This window comes from Gekko japonicus, unplaced genomic scaffold (assembly GCF_001447785.1).
Source record: "Gekko japonicus isolate JY-2015 unplaced genomic scaffold, Gekko_japonicus_V1.1 scaffold766, whole genome shotgun sequence".
Classification (NCBI taxonomy): domain Eukaryota; kingdom Metazoa; phylum Chordata; class Lepidosauria; order Squamata; family Gekkonidae; genus Gekko; species Gekko japonicus.
The window spans coordinates 222,753-244,770 of record NW_015172577.1 but is presented as its reverse complement, the minus strand read 5'-3'; the positions used below and the strand labels follow the sequence as shown (position 1 = coordinate 244,770).

Below are 22,018 nucleotides of genomic sequence, written 5' to 3'. Positions count from 1 at the left end.
CAACTACTGTGAACCACCTGGTGTTGTATGTGGGGGGAAGTGAGGGGAAAAGGCATCTGCATAATTCAGTGACTACAGAGTTATATAAACAGTTATTGGATGGTGGGACATGACACAGGCAAAACAAGTACTGCTAAAACCAAGTTCCTTTTTGCTCAGATATGATATAACATGTTCACTGGTATGAAGAATTTCAGATCACTTGAGTGTACCTGTGTAGTGAGGAACAGGTGAGGTTCATTTACTAATGCTATACTTGCTGCATAATGGTTCTCACTGGACAATTATTCCTTTGCAAACTCTTTATGAAAAAAGGAGGATTTGAACTTAAATTTTAAAAAATTACTTACACAGTCAACTGTTCATCCCATTTTGGATTTGACGAACTATTAGATTTAGATGTTTTCTTAGCTTCACTATCTGCTACTAGTTCTGTGTAGATGGCAGTTCCACCAAACCAGTTCTTTTTTCTTTTCAGTTTGGCACTAGAAACTAACAAAAACATTTCTTTTAACTACTGGGAAACAAGTTCTATTGGAAAACAACAGAGTCAAGTAACCAAGACATTTAACAATAACGAATGGAAGTATAACAAGGTTTGCTTTTTCAGCCTCTGCTGAAAAGAATCTAGCTTTTCAGTTCAATTCAAGCAGAGCCACAGTACATACAAAGGAGAAGGTTAGAAGGACACTGCGAACCAAAAAGGGCTAAGCTAAACCATATATATAAAAGTACAAATATTTATTAAGGTGTACACATGTTAAAACTTTCCTGATTAAAAATTACTTTGTCTAAGATCAGACTATAAAAACTTATCCACTATACATACCACTATACATACAACTGAAGACCAAATGCGTTTTGGCCCCTAAGGGCCTTCCTCAGTGGTCACTATTATCTATATATTCTAGACACACATTCAAAGACCTGTTACAGAGTTTTAGTACACATATAATTAAACCGGATGTTGTTTCCTGAAATTGTTCAAAGAAAAATAGAGGGGGGGGGAGAAGGAGAAGAAACTTCATTATTTCATCCAAATGTATAAAAGAAATTATTATTGAATAAAAAATGATTCTATCAAAGATAAAGTTACCTTAGGGGCCGAAACGCGTTTGGTCTTCAGTTGTAAAGTACTTACCCATCATATGTATGTATAGTGGATAAGCTTTTATAGTCTGATCTTAGACAAAGTAATTTTTAATCAGGAAAGTTTTAACATGTGTACACCTTAATAAATATTTGTACTTTTATATATATGGTTTAGCTTAGCCCTTTTTGGTTCGTAGTCATATCCTGGGTTGAGTCCCCCCCCTTTTTCCAGTTTTTTTTTAGAAGGACACTGCATCATATTTTTAGCAGAGTATCACTTAGTATTTTGTGACATATGCCCACACAAATATTAAAGTCATATTTCTCTTAAAAACCATAACTAATACTTATTAATGAAAGTCCGGTAATCTGACACCTCATCACAAAGTAACTGGTCAATGAAAATATCTGATGCTGTGCAACAAGAAAAAAAATCTTTTTTTCACCCTTACTGCTTTTTTAAAAATATAATTTTCAGTTTATCACTTAGTTTTTCAGATGCATCAGACATGACTCCAACAGTGAAATGTCCAGCAGTTTTGGTTGTTTTCTACATGCAAAAATAATGTGAAAAGAGGGGAAAACAGCTAAGACAGGTTCAGGTGTTTGGCTTCTGTTGGTTTAAACCAGAACATACATGTATACAGAGGTCATTTCGGGGGGGAACGCGGGGGAATGCAGTTCCCCCGGGTGAGGTGCAGGGGGCGGGGCACATGACGAAGCCCCGCCCCCTGCTTCCGGCCACCCCGCTTCCAGCCCTCATTCAGCCAGGAGGAGGCAGGAGAAGAGGGAGGGTAAGTTGCTTCCTCCCCGCCTCTCCCCACCCCTGCCTGCCTGGGGCCAGGGAGGGCCTTGGCAGGGCTTCCTCGCACTCCCGCTGGCCTTGCAGGTCCACCGCCGGGCCCCTGATGTCGGGGGTGTGGCATATGCTAATGAGTTATGCTAATGAGTTCCCGTAGCTCTTTTTCTACGAAATGACCCTGCATGTATACATACATATATTATACACACACACAGCTGTAGCAACAGAAAAGTTGCTCGTAAAGACTGTTGCCTAATAAATTCCTCAAATGTTGTATTTCTGGATGTGGAAGCCAACAACACACTTTATATTTTGTTCTTCATATAGGTCAGAATGAACCACTTAAAGAAGCTGGAAGAGAATGAGTACTGACTGAGTGAATAGAAACCTTCTCCCTCTGCTTTAACAGCAATGTCAACAGCATATAATTTTCACCTGCAGTTTACTGGCTATGTTCTCCTCTCACCAAAGGTGGTCCTCCCCCCACTAACAGCTATCCAGCATGGAATGTTTTATAAAAATGTTACTATAGCAACGCAGCTACAAATGTTTACATCAATTCTGAACAAGAAACCACTAGAAAACTAGAAATGTGACCAGAATGCCTTTACAAGTGCCAGACAGCAGTTTATCTATTCAGCCCATTACCTTCCCCAGAATTCCCATATACTCCCCTTCGTGAAGAAGATATTGGTTTTCACTTATCGCAACTGAATTGTAAGGAACTCCCAACCATGTCACATCTCTTACATTGGACAGAAATGAAATGAACCCAATGAGTACTTAACAAGAGAGTTAAACCAGAGAAGCGCTTCTCATGTCTGACAATTCTGGACTATATCATAGTTTTAGTTCTTCGTACTTGTATCTACTGTCTTCATTCTCATTGAAGAACTGCAACATCAGCAAGCTGTGAGATCTGTATTTAAGCAACAGGTTTCCTCATTTTAGATCCAACCAAAGAAGTAAGGGAGGGGGGTAGCAGCCCTATTTTTTAAATGTAACTTCTGCTTAAGAAAGAAGCTGAAAAAACTCTCAAAGGTTATGCATAATTACTGCTCTAGCTGACTGCTAAGGTATTTTTATACACTGACTTATCCTAGTAGGGCAAACATTTACATTTTACTCTTCTAGACACAGAAGACCATAAATAAAATTATCTCTTTAGTGATTGACGTATTAAACAATATCAATTTAAAAGGACCATGCTGAAAATCAAAGCCCCAAGGGAAAACTGCATTGTAGCAACATATTCATAATTTAACATCCCTTCATTTGCAAGCCATAGTTTGTTGTTTCCTCTGAATCTGGTATCTGGTAGTCTGGTATCTGCTTCAAAACCAGGATTCCAAACCAAAGATGAATCCTGATTTCAGAGATAGAGATCAAACCATGATTTGTTATTCTGAGCAAGCAACAAATTTATGGTTTTCTGTAGAACCATTTAATTTTTAGCAAGGAGAGAAAGGGTTGAAGGAGCATGCAAACATGAAGATTTCATTTGTTGTTGTTGTTCAATCGCACAGTCGAGTCCTTCGCGACCCCATGGATCATCTCCCGCCAGGCCCTCCTGTGTTCCGCCGTCCTCTGAAGTTGGCTCAATTTCATGCTCGTTGCATCAATGACACTGTCCAACCATCTCATCCTTTGCCGTCCCCGTCTTCTTTGACCTTCAATCTTTCCCAGCATCAGGGTCTTCTCCAGTGAGTGCTCCCTTCTCATTTGGTGGCCAAAGTATTTGAGCTTCATTTTCATTTTCTGACCTTCCAGGGAACAGTCAGGGTTGATTTCTTTTAGGATTGACTGATTTGATCTCCTTGCAGTCCAAGGGACTCTCAAGAGTCTCCTCCAGCACCATAGTTCAAAAGCATCTATTCCTCGGCGCTCGGCCTTCCTTATAGTCCAACTCTCACAGCCATACATGACTACTGGGAATACCATTGCTTTGACCATGCGGACTTTTGTTGGCAGGGTGATGTCTCTACTTTTTATCATGCTGTTTAGGTTCGCCATCGCTTTCCTCCCAAGGAGCAGGCGTCTTTTAATTTCATGGCTGCTGTCACAGTCTACGGTGATCTGGGATCCCAGGAACGTGAAGTCTGTCACTACTTCCCCGACTTCCCCTTCTATTTGCCAAGGAGTGATGGGGCCAGATGCCATGATCTTGGTTGTTGTTTTTTTAAAATAATATCTTTATTGAGTTTTTATGCATAAAGGACAAACACACATACACACAAACAGCAATTTTTCTCTCAATACATCACATTGATTTAACAATCTGGTTATACCTCCATACATTGCATATTTTCTCTATCCTATTGCTAACCAACTATAATCATTACTTGTCATCAGATCTTATTATTTTAATCACAATTACCTCTTTTTTTCAGTCATTAATAATCCATTATAATTTTATAACAAAACTGTATATTCCTGAGACTTCGCCAATCAAATCACAACACTTAATTCATTCTGCTCTACAATATCACAGCTTTCACCAAAAATAGCCATATATGATCTTAGTTTTTTTGATGTTGAGCTTCAAGCCCACTTTTGCACTCTCCTCTTTTACCCTGAGCAAGAAGCTCTTTAGGTCCTCTTCACTTTCTGCCATTAGAGTGGTATCGTCTGTATTTTCCCCAGCAATCTTAATGCCCGCTTATGATTCATCCAGGCCAGCATTTCACATGATGTACTCTGCATATATATTAAATAAGCAAGGTGACAATATACATCCTTGTCGTACTCCTTTTCCTATGCTAAACCAATCAGTTGTTCCTTATCCGGTTCTAACTGTCACTTCTTGACCCTTATACAGGTTTCTCAAGAGACATGTGAGGTGGTCTGGTACTCCCATCTCTTTAAGGACCTGCCATAGTTTGTTGTGATCCACACTGTCAAAGGCTTTAGCATAGTCAATGATTTCATAGGTTCATTCAAATAATGACAAACTATGACTATTGAGATAATTATTAAAGACATGATTTACATAATTTTAGATAAAATTTAAAAACTCAATCATGTATCTAATTCTCAAGATGGCCCCACTATACGGATAAATAAATCCACACAGTGGGGCCACCAAGAGTGATGGGAGATGTATCTGGAAACCTGGAGAAATCCCAGGTTCATAGAAAATCCTGTTTTGCAAAAGAAAAAAAAATGGAACAGTATTTTGTGAGTGTATGCATGTAAATGAACAATTAAACACTTCCCAAGAGTAACATACAACATCTGCACATATGCATTCATTGGGGAAAACCCTGTGCAATAAAGCAATAAATAAATAAATAAGTTAATGGTTGGTTGAGGAAGCGGTGAAACGTGATCTGAGATTGGGAACAGTGAATGGAACACATACAATGGCAGAGCAAGAAGGGAGAAAGGGATGGGATTTTTTAATGGTTGACAAGGGAAAGAAATGGGACTATGGGGGGATAGGTTTTTCCTTCCCATATGAACCCTCAGGATTACTGAAGGTAAACTGAATACATTTTAGCATACAAAAGTTTTATCATCAGCTTAAGCATCTTAAACTTGGAGTGGTAAGAGAGCTCTGATATTATTTCATGACTCTCATTCCCATCCATTCCCAAAAGAAAACAAATTTGCAAGATGACTGCTTTCTTACCAGCCTGTAAAAAAGACCTTTTGGTAGGAAACAATCAAGAGTTATTCGGCATTAAGAATATGAATTCTGCAGTGCATATAAAGCCATGATATGAGCAGAAATACACGAAGTGTCAGCAGTCCTAGAATCGTGGCACTTGACATAAAATCCAACTGTCCCAGGATGACAACTTACTCCCAGGTGAGTAGTGGCTTCTTCAGAGCAGTGGTGGCCAGAGGGACACTACCAGCAGCAGCCTCCAATGAGGTATTTTTATTGTTTCTGACGATGTATGAATGTATGATTTATTGTATGAATGTTGTTTTTATTCTGTACACTACCCTGAGCACAGTCCCCCAAGGGAGGGCAGTCGAGAAAAAAAATTAATAAATAAATAAATAATTATGGGTCTTGTGCATAATGTGCAGCCCTATTAGAGAGCTGAGGGGTTGGTATGACCAAGAAGAATGTCCATGAGCCTGCTCTCAACTTTGAGGGGCAGGGAATTAGGAGAGGACAAAGAGCAGCATGCCTTTGGAAGGCACTGGAACTGGCAGGAATGGCACGAAGCAGCCCTGAGAACACTCAGAAGCAATGCAGGGGACCTGAGACTCTCCCTTTCCTTCAGGGAGTGCCCCATCCCAGAATTCAGAGGTTATTTGAACTGTAAGTTACCTCAAGCAGGACTCTGAAGAGGCAGCATAGAAATATCCTAACTACATGCATAAGACTGAAATAGTCTATGATCAAAAGATAAAAACAGAAACAGTTAATCCAATAAGTAAAAAAAATCTAGTTGGCAATAAAAACAAATAGAACAGAGAAATCTCCCACCAAAAAGAAAGTTGGGCAGCTCCTACAAAAAGTCCCAATAAAGGAGCTTCTTTCACAGCATCTGGCAGTCCACTGCATAGAATCAGGGCTGCCACTGAAAAGTACATGGATATATGCATCTGCCATAGCCAGCAAGGCTGCTAAGTGGACCCAAGTTTCCAAGTGAACAAGTAGTTCTTTTCTTTTGTTTCTTTAAATACTAGTGAATTGTAATATACTGCTATAAGGCCTTCTGGTCCTCAAGATTTTGCTTCATTGCCCAACACAATCCTATGAAATACCAATACTGGTATGTAAATCAGGATACAGGTATTATGTCCTCCAGAAACATTTTGAACATGGCATTTTTGAATTTATGGACCAGTGAATCTAACGATATGCCATGCACTGAAGTTATCATAACTGAGAAATTCACATCACTTCTTGGAACAAAAAACAGAGAGCTGTTCAATCTCAAATTAAGACCTGGGGGCAAACTCTGAATGGCTATGGCACTTTCTTCAGAGATAATCTCTCCTTTGGAAAAAATGGGTGAATAAGACTAGGTGCTCTCTATAATAAGGCCACTCCTCACCAGTATGATATCAGGATAGGATCCACCTGGATACCCAGATATATAATTTCCAGAAACTCCGGAAGGTGGGGGGAAATAATTTTTAAGGGGGGGGGGGGGGGGGGGGGAGACCTGGTTATATGCTATACATTTTCTTTATCAAGTATAGGTAACTTTACACTTTATTCTTTGGGAAGTCCAATGCTACTTTATTATAATAATCTACAAGAATTAGAGTAACTGTACAAATTAGCATCCTTTAATAGATTTTATACCCCATTGAAGTCCAGTAAATAATATTTCCGAAAGTAATATAACACTAACAAAATCAGTACCTGAAAGATACTTATCTTGAGTAACATTTTCTAGAAAATGGCGTTTGCATGATCTAAATCAAGTTTCTCAACTCTTTTGAGTTCATTTGTTCCTTATTTTGTCCTGATTCTCAAACATTTTTCGACTTAACATGACACAGAAGATGGAATAATCAGCAATGAGTCCAAGACTGCTTTCTAAAAAGGACCTGTCACTGCGTTGCAGGAATAACAGGTTTGGCGGACTCCCAGACTGTGCACTCGTACCTGAAAATATACTGTGTTATGTAAATGATTCCCAACATCGAGTCCTGATATGTTCCTGGTGAGCGGCTCTCCTTTTGCACCAAGGAACCATCCCTGGGCAGGGTGGGAGGGGGGCTCTTGGTAGTTGGTGATTCGATCCTTAGGCAGGTAGACAGCTGGGTGGCGAACCCGCGTACTGACCGTATGGTGACTAGCCTGCCTGGTGCAAAGGTAGCGGACATTACGCGTGTTTTAGATAGGCTGGTAGATAGTGCTGGGGAGGAGCCAGTGGTCGTGGTGCATGTCGGCACCAACGATGTGGGGAAATGCAGTCGTGAGGTCCTGGAGGAGAAATTTAGGATGCTGGGCAGGAAACTTAGGTCCAGGACCTCCAAGGTAGCCTTCTCAGAAGTGCTACCTGTTCCACGCGCAGGGCCGGAGAGACAGGCAGAGATCAGGAGTCTCAATGCGTGGATGAGACGATGGTGTAGGGGGGAAGGGTTCAGGTTTGTTAGGCACTGGGATACTTTTTGGAACAAGAGGGAGCTGTACAGGCGAGACGGTCTCCACTTGTCCCGAGAAGGAACCAGGCTGCTGGCACTTAAAATCAAAAAGGTGGCAGAGCAGCTTTTAAACTGAATATTGGGGGAAAGCCGACAGGAGATGAAAAGTCTCTGGTTCGGGTTGGCTCATCTGAGAGAGGTGAGGGGGTACCGGTTGCTTTTCTACAGGGAGGTGGATTGAAATTGTCCACAGAGGCCATGGCTGGTGACATGGACTGCCGGACAACGACTCGAGATAGCAAGAGGAAGGATGCAGGCTTAACTTGTAAGGGAAATTACAGCTGTTTCTATACAAATGCTAGAAGTGTCCGAGGTAAAATCGGGGAGTTGGAGTGCTTGGTGTCGGAGGGAAAAATAGACATTGTGGGTATTTCTGAAACTTGGTGGGATGAGGAAAATCAGTGGGACACAGTGATTCCCGGTTATATATTATATCGGAAGGATAGGGGGGGAAGGGTTGGAGGTGGGGTAGCTCTGTATGTCAGAGAGGGTATAAAGTCTAGAAAGATTGAGAGGCTAAGTGAATTGGATTCGCTTCTGGAAGTTCTATGGGTTGAAATAGGGGGGCCAAAAGGAAACTTAACACTGGGAGTTTGTTATCGCCCACCAGATCAAAAGATAGAGGAGGATTATAAAATGATGAATGCCTTAAAGATAGCAACTAGACAAAAACACTGTGTAATAATAGGTGATTTTAACTACCCACACATTGATTGGGTCAATATGTGTTCTAGTCGGGAAAAAGAGATTGAGTTTCTAGACACTCTAAATGACTGTGCTATGGAGCAGATGGTCACGGAACCTACCAGGGGAGAGGCGATCCTTGATTTGGTCCTAAGTAACACTCAAGACCTGGTGAGAGATGTAAAAGTGATTGCACCGCTTGGAAACAGTGATCATAATGTTGTTGAGTTCATCATTTGTACAAATAGAGAATTGGCCAAAAAGACTCACACAACCATTTTTAACTTTAAAAGGGGTAATTTCTCTGATATGAGGGGACACGTGGGGAGGAAACTGAAAGGAAAAGTAGAAAGGGTCAAAACAATTGGGGAAGCTTGGGATCTATTTAAAACTACGATCCTAGAAGCTCAAAAAATATATATTCCGCAGGTTAGGAAAGGCACAAACAGGTATAGGAAAAAGCCTGCATGGTTAACAAACAGAGTAATGGAGGCTGTAAAAAGTAAAAAGAATTCCTTTAAGCAGTGGAAAGCTAGTCACAGTGAGGCTGATAAAACGGAACACAGGCTATGGCAAATAAAATGCAAGTCTGAGGTCAGGCAGGCAAAAAGGGAATATGAGGAGCATATAGCAAAAAACGTAAAAACCAACAATAAAACTTTCTTCAAATACATTAGAAACAGGAAACCAGCCAGGGAGGCAGTGGGGCCCTTGGACGACCAAGGGGTAAAAGGAGTATTGAAGGATGATAGGGAAATGGCTGAGAAGCTAAATGCATTTTTTGCCTCCGTCTTCACTGTGGAAGATGAGAAGTGCTTGCCCACTCCAGAACCACTGATTTCAGGAGGGGTGTTGGAAGACCTGAGTCAGATTGAGGTGATGAGAGAGGAGGTCCTAAAACTGATAGACAACTTAAAAACTGAAAAATCACCAGGCCCAGATGGCATACATCCGAGAGTTCTGAAAGAACTCAAATGTGAACTTGTAGATCTCCTGACAAAGATATGTAATCTTTCCTTAAAATCTGCCTCCATTCCTGAGGATTGGAAGGTAGCTAATGTCACTCCCATCTTTAAAAAGGGTTCCAGAGGAGATCCGGGAAATTACAGGCCAGTCAGTCTGACGTCGATACCGGGTAAATTGGTGGAAACCATTATTAAGGAAAGAATTAGTAGGCACATAGATGAACAAAACCTATTGAGGCAGACTCAGCACGGTTTCTGTAAGGGAAGATCTTGTCTCACTAACCTGTTAGTGTTCTTTGAGGGGGTGAACAAACATGTGGACAAGGGGGATCCAATAGATATTATTTACCTTGACTTCCAGAAAGCTTTTGATAAAGTTCCTCATCAAAGGCTCCTAAGTAAGCTCAAAAATCATGGGATAGAAGGACAAGTCCTTTTATGGATCAAAAACTGGCTAGTTCATAGAAAACAGAGAGTGAGTGTAGGTGGGCAATTTTCTCAGTGGAGGGTGGTAAGCAGTGGGGTACCGCAGGGATCAGTACTTGGTCCACTGCTTTTTAACTTGTTCATTAATGATTTGGAGATGGGAGTAAGCAGTGAAGTGGCTAAATTTGCGGATGATACAAAGTTGTTCAGGGTGGTGAAAACCAGTGAGGATTGTGAGGCACTCCAAGGGGATCTGTCAAGGATGGGCGAGTGGGCGTCAACATGGCAAATGGGGTTCAATGTGGCCAAGTGCAAGGTGATGCACATTGGAGCCAAAAATCCTAAATATAAATACACATTGATGGGGTCTGAACTGGCAGAGACTGATCAAGAGAGAGATCTTGGAGTTGTAGTGGATAACTCACTGAAAATGTCGAGACAGTGTGTGACTGCAATAAAGAAGGCCAATGCTATGCTGGGGATTATTAGGAAGGGTATTGAAAACAGATCAGCCAATATAATAATGCCCCTATATAAATCAATGGTGAGACCTCATTTGGAATACTGTGTGCAGTTCTGGGCAGCACACCTTAAAAAGGATATTATAGCTTTGGAAAAAGTGCAGAAAAGGGCAACTCGAATGATAAAAGGGTTGGAACACTTTCCCTATGAGGAAAGGTTAAAGCGCTTAGGGCTCTTTAGCTTGGAGAAAAGACGACTGAGGGGTGACATGATCGAGGTTTATAAGATTATGCATGGGAAAGAGCAGGTAAAGAAAGAGGTACTTTTCTCCCTTTCTCACAATACAAGAACTCGTGGGCACTCCATGAAACTGCAGAGCGGTCGGGTTAGAACGGATAAAAGGAAGTACTTCTTCACCCAAAGAGTGATTAACACATGGAATTCACTGCCACAGGAAGTGGTGGGTGCTACAAGCATGGACGGCTTCAAAAGGGAATTAGATAAGCATATGGAGCAGAGGTCCATCAGTGGCTATTAGCCACAAGGTATAGCTAGGGGCTCTAGGGCAAGTGATGCTCTGTCTTCTTGGTGCTTGGGGGGGAGGTCAACAGTGGGAGGGCTTCTAATGTCCTGGCCCCACTGCTGGACCTCCTGATGGCACTGGTATTTCTGGCCACTGTGTGACACAGAGTGTTGGACTGGATGGGCCTTTGGCCTGATCCAACATTGGCGTCTCTTATGTTCTTATGTTCTTATGTCCTTATGTCCTTATTTAATCGTTCAGTCAAATACAATCCTATACCACTATATTACTACTAAGATATACTGCTGTGAGAATTTTTGGTGTAACAATATTTTGTACTATTTAGTGCGTTGGACTAGGCTCTGGAAGACCTAGGTTCATGGAAGCTCACTGGATAACTTTCTGCCAGTAACTCTCACTTGGTCTAACAGTCAGGGTTGCCATTGTGAGGATACAATTGAGATGGATAAAACTGCCGTTGTGAGAATAAAAGTGATATAAAATTCTTATAACATGTTGTTTTCTGTAAAACATATAAAAAGTTTAACAAAACTGAGATGGAGGAAACAATGTTTTAAGCCACCTTCAGCCCCATTAAAAAGAAAAGCACAGCATAAATATCTAAATAAATATTTTTACCAAAAGTTTTTCAGATACCTCACTCATTCTAATAGAGAAAATATTGTATGAAGAATCTCTCTCTCTCTCTCTCTCTCTCTCTCTCTCTCTCTCTCTCTCTCTCTCTCGTTTTGTTTCAGGCAGAACAGAAAAAATCCAAACTTTTCTCCTCTGCTCCCCAACATCCCTTCACATTTCTAATGAACTTGTGCTTTATTATCTTGAAAATATCCAGAAGATATCCAAATAGCCATTTTCATGACTTCTGTAAAAGCAGTAAAAGCAGCCTGTCACCATTCATAGGGGAGACAGTCCCTGTGAATGGTGAAATCTGCGAATACTAATCGGGGTGGACTGAGAGAACAGGGCAAAGGACCCATCTCTCCTGCCACACTCCATCCACCCCCTTTCTCACCTATGAACGAGGGCTCAGGGCAGACAAGTGCTAAGTGGCACCTAGCTTGGCTGCAGCATCAGCACTAGACAAGTTGTCTGGGGCCTGGGTGCGTCATGCAGCCATCAGGCAAGTCATCTGGACTGTACTCTGCAGTCAGGCCCAGTCAGGTTTCCTTAAGTGATACCAGACGTTGGCCCCGGGGCTGGAGCTGGTAACATAAGGCTTCCAACAGGTAGACCAGTTGATCCAGCAGGGCTGTCTTCTCAGGGCTCAGTTTAAATAAGCTGGGAAGTAACTGGGCCCAGCTGCATGGCTGGCAGGTACTGGGGTTCCTGAGGTGACATTGTGCACTGGCCAAAATTCTGCAAGGAAGGACTATCCTCAGCTCTAGACCTACAGGGAGATTGTGCACAGCCAGTCTGGCACTTTTGTATGCCAGCTTGACCCAGGCCTTCTGCTGCTGCTGTTCCTGTGGATTCTGGGTTCAAGTCCTGCCGAGCAGAGGCCTAGGGGTTGCATGGTTTCCCTTTCAGGCACTGGCAGGGTGGTTTCTAGTGCTGCTGACACAGTGTTGGTCATTCCTGGTCCCTCTGGTCCTCCTTAGCCATTGTCCTCAGCTGTTCAGGCTCCGCCCCTAAGTACTCTAAGTCAGATTCACTGAGCTGGTTGGAAGGGGTCATGGCAGTGGCTGGACTAGGACACATGAGTCATCCAGCTACAGTTACTGAAGTCTAAGAGCCAAAGTAGATGTTACTGTGATGCTATCAAGCCTGCAGTCCAGTGATCTCCCCTGTGCTTTTTCAAGTATCAGAACAGCACTTGAAAAGTCATGGAGAAGGGGTGACAAGATCACCTGGTCCCCTCAAGTTGTGGGCCTGACTGGGTCCTTGCAGCATTTTTTGAATGGTGAAGTTCAACTTTAAAACGGCCTTGCCCTAACTTCAAGTTTGGCCCTAAGTAATCATGAGGTGGTGGTGGGGCTGAGCCTGCACACTTGTGCTCAGCACACTTGTGACCACTGTCCCGCTCCACGCTTTGACTCTGCTCAGGCCTAGCCACAGTATGTGGCCAAGCTGTGGACTACAGATAAATTAAATCACGAATGGCAAACTGACTAATGGTGAAGGTCTACTGCATTATAATGCACACAGAATAAAAAATATGCATTCATCCCAAACAAATTAGACATATCTAAAATGAGAGTTCAGAAATTTATATGAAAATATTAGCAGATTTTGAAAGGTTAAAGTTAGCCTAGATAATTTCATGTCTCTTCTCCAAATTTTAAAAGATGTCCTGGATTTTCAACATCTAGTTCATATTATAATTTTAACAGGAACATTCCTAATTGTCCATAACAGATCCCCTGCTGGAAAATTGTAAACTAAATTCATGACTAATTACCAACTATGGAAGTATATTATACAAAATGAAATACAAGACGTCCTGTATTTTATTTCCATTGTCCTGCAGGTGAAAGAAAAGATATATTTGAAGAAAAGGCAACAAACTGAAGCAGATAACAGTGTTTGGCAGATTTCCACACTAGAAAATATGGAAACTATTGCTATTAACATAAAAGCCTTGACCCAAACACTGTTTATTCTAATGCTTGCTTAAATCACTTTGCCTTCCTCAATCTTGACTGAACTAGTCAAGAATACAGAAACATGATACACTATTTATTTGTGAAGCACCAATTTACAAACACTGAAATACACTAGCTGCAATTCAGAAAAGTCAATAGGCTTTATAACACTTGTAGAGTTATCTTTGGCGGTATTCCCCCCAGCAGATTTGCATGACTTACACTGCAATCCTTTGCAGAGTCACTTCAGTTTAAGACCACAGAAATCAATGGGCTAACTCTGCATTGCACTGTACTGTTAATCCAAGCCGGATGCAGAAGCGCTGCATATCTGAGGCATGCACACACACAGCCCGGATGTAGGGTGCTTCTGCCAGAACCATACTTTACGATGAACTATTTCAAGATTGTAATATTGTTGCAAAAGGGACCTCATTCTCCTATACACACAACAGTGGTTTACTTTTAGGGAATTAACAGTACTCCAGTAAGGTATAGCAGAATGAATCCAGCAGTCTACTTTGAGACCAAGATTAATCCTTCACCCCATACTAAATCATAAATAGCTTTTTAAACTTTACTCTGTGAAGCAATTTGAACATTCTAAAGCTCTGTATAACTGCAATTCCCTGGGCATAGTCTTGAAGGTACATAAAGCATCAACCCTCCTGAAGCTTAGCAGCAGGTCTGGGCCTGGTCAGTGCCTAAAATGGAAGACCACTTGGGAACCCAATGTATGCAGTCCTGACCTCCAAAACAAGACTTAACACTTCATGGTTTTAATAAATGTAAGCAATGGTGCTGAAGATAAAATTCACTTCAATCTTATGTAAGGAACATATGTGTGTAAGTGGGGAAGGCCCTCCATTTTAACCATCTTATTGAAGACTCACAAGCTGTGTTACTTTTTTAATGGAAAATAGCAGATTATTTTAAAAACTGTTCAATCTACCTCTGCAATTCAAGGTCATCAAACCTTTTTACAAACAGTGTCTGTTGTAAAGAGGATAATTTTGACCCTGTATATCATTACCGTAAAGTAAAAAAAGGTAAAGGTAAAGGTTTCCCTTGGCTCAAAAGCTAGTCAGATCCGACTCTAGGGGGCAGTACTCATCTCCGTTTCCAAGCCGAAGAGCCAGTGCTGCCCAAAGACATTTCCGTGGTCATGTGGCCAGCATGACTAGATGCCAAGGCGCACAGAACACTGTTACCTTCCCACCGAAGCAGTACCTGTTTATCTACTTGCAGTTTCTTACTTTCGAACTACTAGGTTGGTAGGAGCTGGGGCCAGAGACAGGCGCTCACTCCGTCATGCAGCCCTAGGGTCTTGAACTACAGACCTTCCTGTCTGCAGCTCAGCATCTTAACCTATGAGCCACCGCAGCCCCTTACCATTAAGTACAATAGCTTTATTACACAATATGTTATTTCCACTCATTAACCTTTATTTCTGATTTATTTTATATTCATGCTTTATTTCTATTATAGCCAATAGCTAAACAATATATTGGAGCTGCGGTGGCTCAAGTGGTTAAGACGCTGAACTGCAGGCTGTGGAAGGTCAGTAGTTCAGCAGTTCGGGACCCGGGTGCCGCATGATGGAGTGAGCTCCCATCTCTAGTTCCAGCTCCTGCCAACCTAGCAGTTCAAAAGCAAGAAATTGCAAGTAGATAAATAGGTACCACTTCGGTGGGAAGGTCACAGCGTTCCGTGCACCTTGGTTTAGTCATGCCGGCCACATGACCACGGAAACGTCTTCGGACAGTGCTGGCTCTTCAGCTCTGAAACGGAGATGAGCACCACAACCCTAGAGTCGGATTCGACTGGCTTTCGAGCAAGGAAACCTTTACCTTTACCTTTAAACAATATATTAGTTATACCAGTGCAGCAAAAAAAAAAATTATACTTGCAGGCCCTGAAAGACCATTATTAAGTGAAAACAAAATGTCCCTATCGAAAATTTGAAGTATGCTAAAAGATCAATAGAAACACACACAGAAACAAATTGGTCAGGCATTTTCTTTTTACTTTTCTTGCAAATCTGAAAGTACTAGCCTTGATTTTTTTAAAAAATGTATATGGCGTGGATGTGTTATTGTATACAGTATCTAGTGATTTCTAAGCCACCTTAAGAAACTGTATTGGCTGAGGAATAAAAGAAATACCTTTAAGTAATTTCAAAAGGAACAATTTGTCCCTGTTCTCAAAGTAAATCTGTGTCCACACTTCACTAGGGTGCTTGCATTACCTGCAAGCCACTTCAACCACCACCACGCTCGAACAAACAATCTCACAACTTTCTCTCTTTGCCCGTATTGCTATTTAAATATATAAAGTCTAGGCAATTAACTGAACTGTGCAGGTATAATTTCTATTTTCCATTTGAAGGGCCAGATTTGGCTCAGGAAACGGATATTCTGCAAGCTAAGAGATGTAGTTCAGCCACTAGATGCCTGAGAACATTTTCTAGGAAAGTAACGAATTCTAATTTTTTTACTAAACAGTGGCAGGACATACATTACATGCATTCTGTGCAGATTTTTACTTACTAGTTACTTGCATTTGTAGTCTTCCATTACAGTTATTACTGATTCCAGATCTTGGGGAGGCTGTAGCCATGTCAGCGGCAGCAACTTCAGCCTATTTTTTAGAAAAATAAAATATTTGAATATGTACACATGCCAGTAATTTCACTGAGAAGCACCCAGTACAATAGGCTATTTATAATCAGTTAAACAAACAGGCAGCTACTAATCACTAGTACTTCATATGAACTGTATGTTCTTAGCTAGCCTTGCAAACCTGTTCAAAATATTGATGTCATCTAAAATATACATGATCACCTGTCATACCTATCAATTATTAACAACATGGCATGTATTAGTCGTGATCCTCATCATTCTGAGCATTTTACTGGAACATTTATTTATTTATTTATTTTTATCCCGCCCTCCCGCCACAACCACAAAATACCACCAAATAAAAAGCTGTTCACAGCCATTTATCAGCTATTATTGCCATAAACAATGTTGACGATATCTACAGATAAGTAGTGAGTATGCAAAATCAAGTTTCTCTAGACAGGGCCATACAAAGCTTCACAGTTTTAGATTAAGTGGTAGAGTATATGCTCTGCATGTAAAGGGTTCTAGGCATAATCTCTGATATCTCAGGAAATACAGGGCATGAGACCTTTCAAAACTACCGCTAGACTTAGATTGACCTGATTCAGTACATGATAGCAGATTCCCAGTACACTCTAGACTTTCAGAGTACAAATACAGATTCATACAAACATGGACCTCTGGAGAGATATCACTCTGAACTGGTGGGTGGGAGGTGTCTGTCTGCACATGTGCAGACACTGCCCTTCTTGGAAGGGTTTCCCCATTTATGTAGAATATTGGGGAGTTAAACTGGGGGTTCCTTTCAGTTTACAGAAGCCTATGCATAGTCCTGAGTGGCCCCTGTTCTGCAGATTTTTTAAAATTTGCAGTGGGGGAGGGTACCTAGAGCTATTATATAAATAGTAAGCATAGACATGGAGGAGGATAGCTCCTGCAAACAGTTCAGGTTTACTCTCTAGTTAAAGAGTCTTGGGTAGCAGGTTTAAAAAGATATCAGACTAGAACTTTGAAGAGGTAGATTAGAAAATACTGAGCCAGATAGCCCAATAGGCATAGTTGGTATGAAACTTCATACATTTATGACAACAGAATATTGGGGGGGGGGGGAGAGACACAAAAATATATAAGGTTAAATCAAACCAGCTGTTCTGCTAGTAAGAAAGGAAGAACGGTGTCCCCGTTCACCAACAAAAAGACTATGTTAGAAATCATGAGACCTGCAAAGACAAAGCCATGTGAGACAGGAATTCTAGTAGGAGGAGAGTTTTACCACGAGGACATAGTTTATTTTCAGAAGCTCTACAGAGAAGCCAAAAGTCAAACTCAAAACTGATTTTGACATTATGCCCCTGTATAAATCAATGGTGTGACCTCATTTGTAGTACTGTGTACAGTTCTGGTCACCACACCTCAAAAAGGATATTATAGCATTGGAAAAAGTGCAGAAAAGGGCAACTAGAATGATAAAAGGCTTGGAACATTTTCCATATGAAGGAAGGTTAAAGTGCTTGGGGTTCTTTAGCTTGGAGAAATGACGGCTAAGGGGTAACATGATCGAGATGTATAAGATTATGCAAGGGATAGCGCAGGTAGAGAAAGAAGTCCTTTTCTCCCTTTCTCACAATACAAGAACTCGTGGGCATTCAATGAAATTGCTGAGCAGTCAGGTTAGAACAGATAAAAGGAAGTATTCCTTCACCTAAAGAGTGATTAACAGATGGAATTCACTGCCACAGGAGGTGGTGGCAGCTACAAACATTGACAGCTTCAAGAGGGAATTAGAAAACATATGGAGCAGAGGTCCATCAATGGCTATTAGCCACAAGGTATAGATGGGAACTCTCAGTCTGGGGCAAGTGATGCGCTGTATTCTTGGTGATGGGAGGGCAACAGTGGGAGAGCTTCTAGTGTCCTGGCCCCACTGCTGGACCTCCTGATGGCACCTGGTATTTTTGGCCACTGTGTGACAGAGCGTTGGACCAGATGGGCCATTGGCCTGCTCCAACACTAGCTTCTCTTATGTTCATATCCAACAGTCCTGTTAACAGTTTCACTTTTCATGAGTTTTCACTTTCACTTTTTTCAGCTGTAGTTTTGTTTACAAGGACATGAATACATGCAGTTAATTAATTGTTTCTGAAATTATATTTGAAATACACACACACATATATATACATATAGTCAGTCAGTCACTCAGGCATTTATTACAGCAAAAAGCCATAGAACACACATGTTTATAACATTCATAACATTCATATAACTGAATTTAGGACAGTAAAATAAAACTCTATAAAAATACAGTTGAGCGTAATAAAGTAAAAGAAGAACATAAAACAGAGACTATTAGGCAACTATTATTATATATTTGATCGTGTATTTCGGATGCAGTAGCATGCTACCCAAAATTTTGCCACAGTTTCGGTAATTGTCCGGTTCCCATCAATTAACAATCGGTTACATTGCTCAGCACCTGATTGTCCCACCATATCTGTTATAAGAGGAGTAATATACATATATATATAATTCAAAATTATATTTTGGCACTGAATTTATTTGAAACAAAATAGATCATAAATCTCTTACTTCAAACTACTTTCCTATGTGTACTGTACCATACAATGGAGCTACAGACATTAAAGGGATACTGAAAACCCTGTACTTACTACATGGGATGAATAGGTCTGGCACTATGCAAAACAAAAATGGACACCAATCTGGCATTTAACAAATAGCAATATTCAGAAACCAGTGGGAGAACATTTCACTATTATCCCACAAAAGCATAAAACCACCAAATTAGAATCCTATCAAGAAATCTGGCAGCAGCTCCAAAGAACCTAACATTCTTTGGATCCTGACCATATTTAACATAGCACACAATACACTATGTACATACAACCTTTCTGAATTTTTAGGGATAAGAATCATATAAATCATGTGCATATACACCATCACATATATAATGGGAATGATGGAGGCACATAAATGTTAAGTAATCATACTGTCACCAAAATCTGTTCTCAACAGTTTTTGTAAAAATGGCTTTCCAAAACACCTATACATCTGATTATAACTGTTTTAAGATGTACTTTCAAATCATTAATTAGCAAGCATTATAGATTATAGGCCTCGTACCACCAAGGGAATATATACTTTCTGGGGACAGATCGGAGCAACAGTCTGTTCCAGCAACATTCATTGTCTTTCAACTGCAGTTAAGGTTACCTGACTGCAAGCAATAATTTCAGTGTCTTTCAGTGCTACTCCAGGCTAAACCCACTGATTTCCATGAGCTTAGACTCAAGTAACTTCGCATAGGTTTGAATAGGTTTGATATTGTCTTTCCACATATAGGGAGAAATCCTAAACAGATCTGCTCAGAAGTAAATCCAACTTTATTCAGTGGGATTACTCCCAGAAAAGTGTAACTAGAATTGCAGCGACATACACTTCCTGGGGGGGGGGGGGGGGGGGAGAATGGGAAATTAAAAAGGAATTCCAGCAATATTTTTTCCTCTCAGAAGGGTACGCCATCAAACAAAATATGAAAAGTGATTGGGCAAAGGCTGCCATTTTTGGATGTCACAGATTATTTTTATTTCAAGTCCTATAAACTTAGAAAAATTAACATAACCCCTACTGGTTCAATTCACTTAAAACATGCCAAACTAAACAAACTGTATGGACTGTACCTACAGTGATATTTTGAACAGGTGAAATAAAACAGACCCATAGAATAAAACAGTTCGGTAGAATAAATAAAACAACCCCAACTGTATTCAAAAGCACAGTGTTTTGAAGCTCCGTTTTGTTATTGTATGAAGGGGGCATTGGAGGGTCATCTACATTGCATGAACACATTAACAATCAAGGACTCCATGGTATATTGATGTCTTCGCAACTTGGAGATGCAATGATAACACTGACTAAAGCTACAATCCAAAGAACACTTTCCTGGGAGTAAGCACAACTGAATAAAATTAGATTTACTACTAAGTAGTAAGAGTACTTAGTAGTACCCACCTGATCTACTAAGTAGATCTGTTTAGGATTGCAAGATTCATGAAACAAAAATAATTGTAGAGAAACATACAATGGCCCCATCCTTTTAGGTTGGAACCTGCTGATACAGAGAACCACTAAAGCTGGCTAGAACACTACACAAGAGGGATTATGCCACCCAGAAAATTGCTTGGCATAAACTCAGCTGTGTATGTGTGAGCGTGTGACAGAAAACCTCCTGGTTATCAGAGGCCTCTCTGAGGTTTTTCCATTCTTTGAATTAGAATTCCTACAGATTTAGTCATACATCGACAAACAAAACAATTTTGTTAGTGGTGAGCTAGCTACCAGACAAGGAACTATACGTGTAACTCAGACAGAGAAACGCTGAGAATGTGTAGGGCAGCTGCATGACTTTCAAGCAAAACAGCACAGGACTACACAATAACCTCAGGCCGCCTAGTGTCAATGGCCAAGGGCAGAGTCTAAGAACTGCCATGTTTGATGAAACTAACATCTTATCATGCATTCAACAACAGATAGTCCAGTAACCAGTGTGGCGTAATGATTAGAGATTCGGACTAGAATCTAGGATACCCTGCTTTGAATCCCTATTGTTCCATTGAAGCATGCTGGCATACCTTGGGCCAGTAACCAAAGCTCAGCCTAACCTGCATCATACAGTTGTTGAGGATAAAATGGAGAAGAGGAGAACAATATAAGTAGCTTTGAATCATAATTGGGGGAAAGATGGGTTATAAACAAAGCAAATATAACCCTAGGAAACTCACAGGCAAAACTAAAACAGCTATCCTTGTTAGCCTCTTGTGGGAGAGTGGAGATATCGACTTGACCTACCAGGTGACTGGAGGAGGCAAGGCAGAGATGGCAGGTCAGGACCAACCCAAGATGTGAGTGCTGAGACAAGGAGGTCTGCTGCCACAATGACTGGTAAAGAAACTCACCTGCCTTGGAACAGCCTGCCACCCAACAGCCAGCTGGCCTTGGAGGTGGTGGAGGTTCAGGTGACTGGTATTAGCAAACCCCTGCCGAGGCCAATACTCCTCCTAGAGTGAAGGCAGGTCTGAAATAAGCAACTAGTTCTGGTGGAGAGCACACAACAACCCCAGAAAAGGTACTACAATGACAAGGAGGAGTTCGCCAAGAAAAAGGGGGGAAATAGGGGGTGGAGCCAAGCCCAACTACTGGAGGATTAGAAATGGGATAAGGATGATGGAGCTTCACAAAAAGTTGGGAGAAGTAGGAAGTAGGTGGAGGTTGGCTTCCCCCCCCCTTAACAATCCCGCTGCGAGCTTCCGGTTTTGGTGATTCATGGGTTGGACATGTCCCACTGAGCTCTGATGGGGACATGGCAAGACATGGTGGACAGGAGGGTTCCTGGATGGGTCCGCCCCCCCCCCAGAGTCCTTGTAGGGGACTTCTGGCCTGGAGTGCTGAGGAGAGCCCCTTCTGAGGCGACGGCCAAGGGATTGGCGCTCTCCTTACTCCGAGAGGTCTTGCCGCCATTAAGCTGTCATGGTGGCTAGAGCTGGCTACCGAAGGAAGCAGACAAGCGATCCAGCATGAATGAGCTCCTACAGTAACTTAAAGGCGATAAAACTGAGAGTTAACTGATCCCTTCTACAAGCGGCTGAGCCTTTAAGGTGAACGGCAGCAATTCATGAGGTAAGCGGAGGGCAGGGGAGGCATTC

At 41.4% G+C, this 22,018-nt stretch overlaps 1 protein-coding gene across 2 annotated transcripts in view; it reads right to left on the bottom strand.

Moving 5' to 3' along the window:
- The window catches only part of WWP1 (WW domain containing E3 ubiquitin protein ligase 1), an 81,594-nt gene that overhangs the window by 50,417 nt on the left and 9,159 nt on the right, over positions 1–22,018 (bottom strand). For both annotated transcript variants that reach the window (XM_015421426.1, XM_015421427.1), the window contains exons 2-3: positions 16,227–16,317; positions 351–492 (exon numbers count right to left, since the gene is read on the bottom strand). In XM_015421426.1, coding sequence (XP_015276912.1) covers positions 351–492; positions 16,227–16,296 — 212 coding nt within the window. In that variant the 5' untranslated portion in view covers positions 16,297–16,317. The remainder of the gene's footprint in view (positions 1–350; positions 493–16,226; positions 16,318–22,018) is intronic.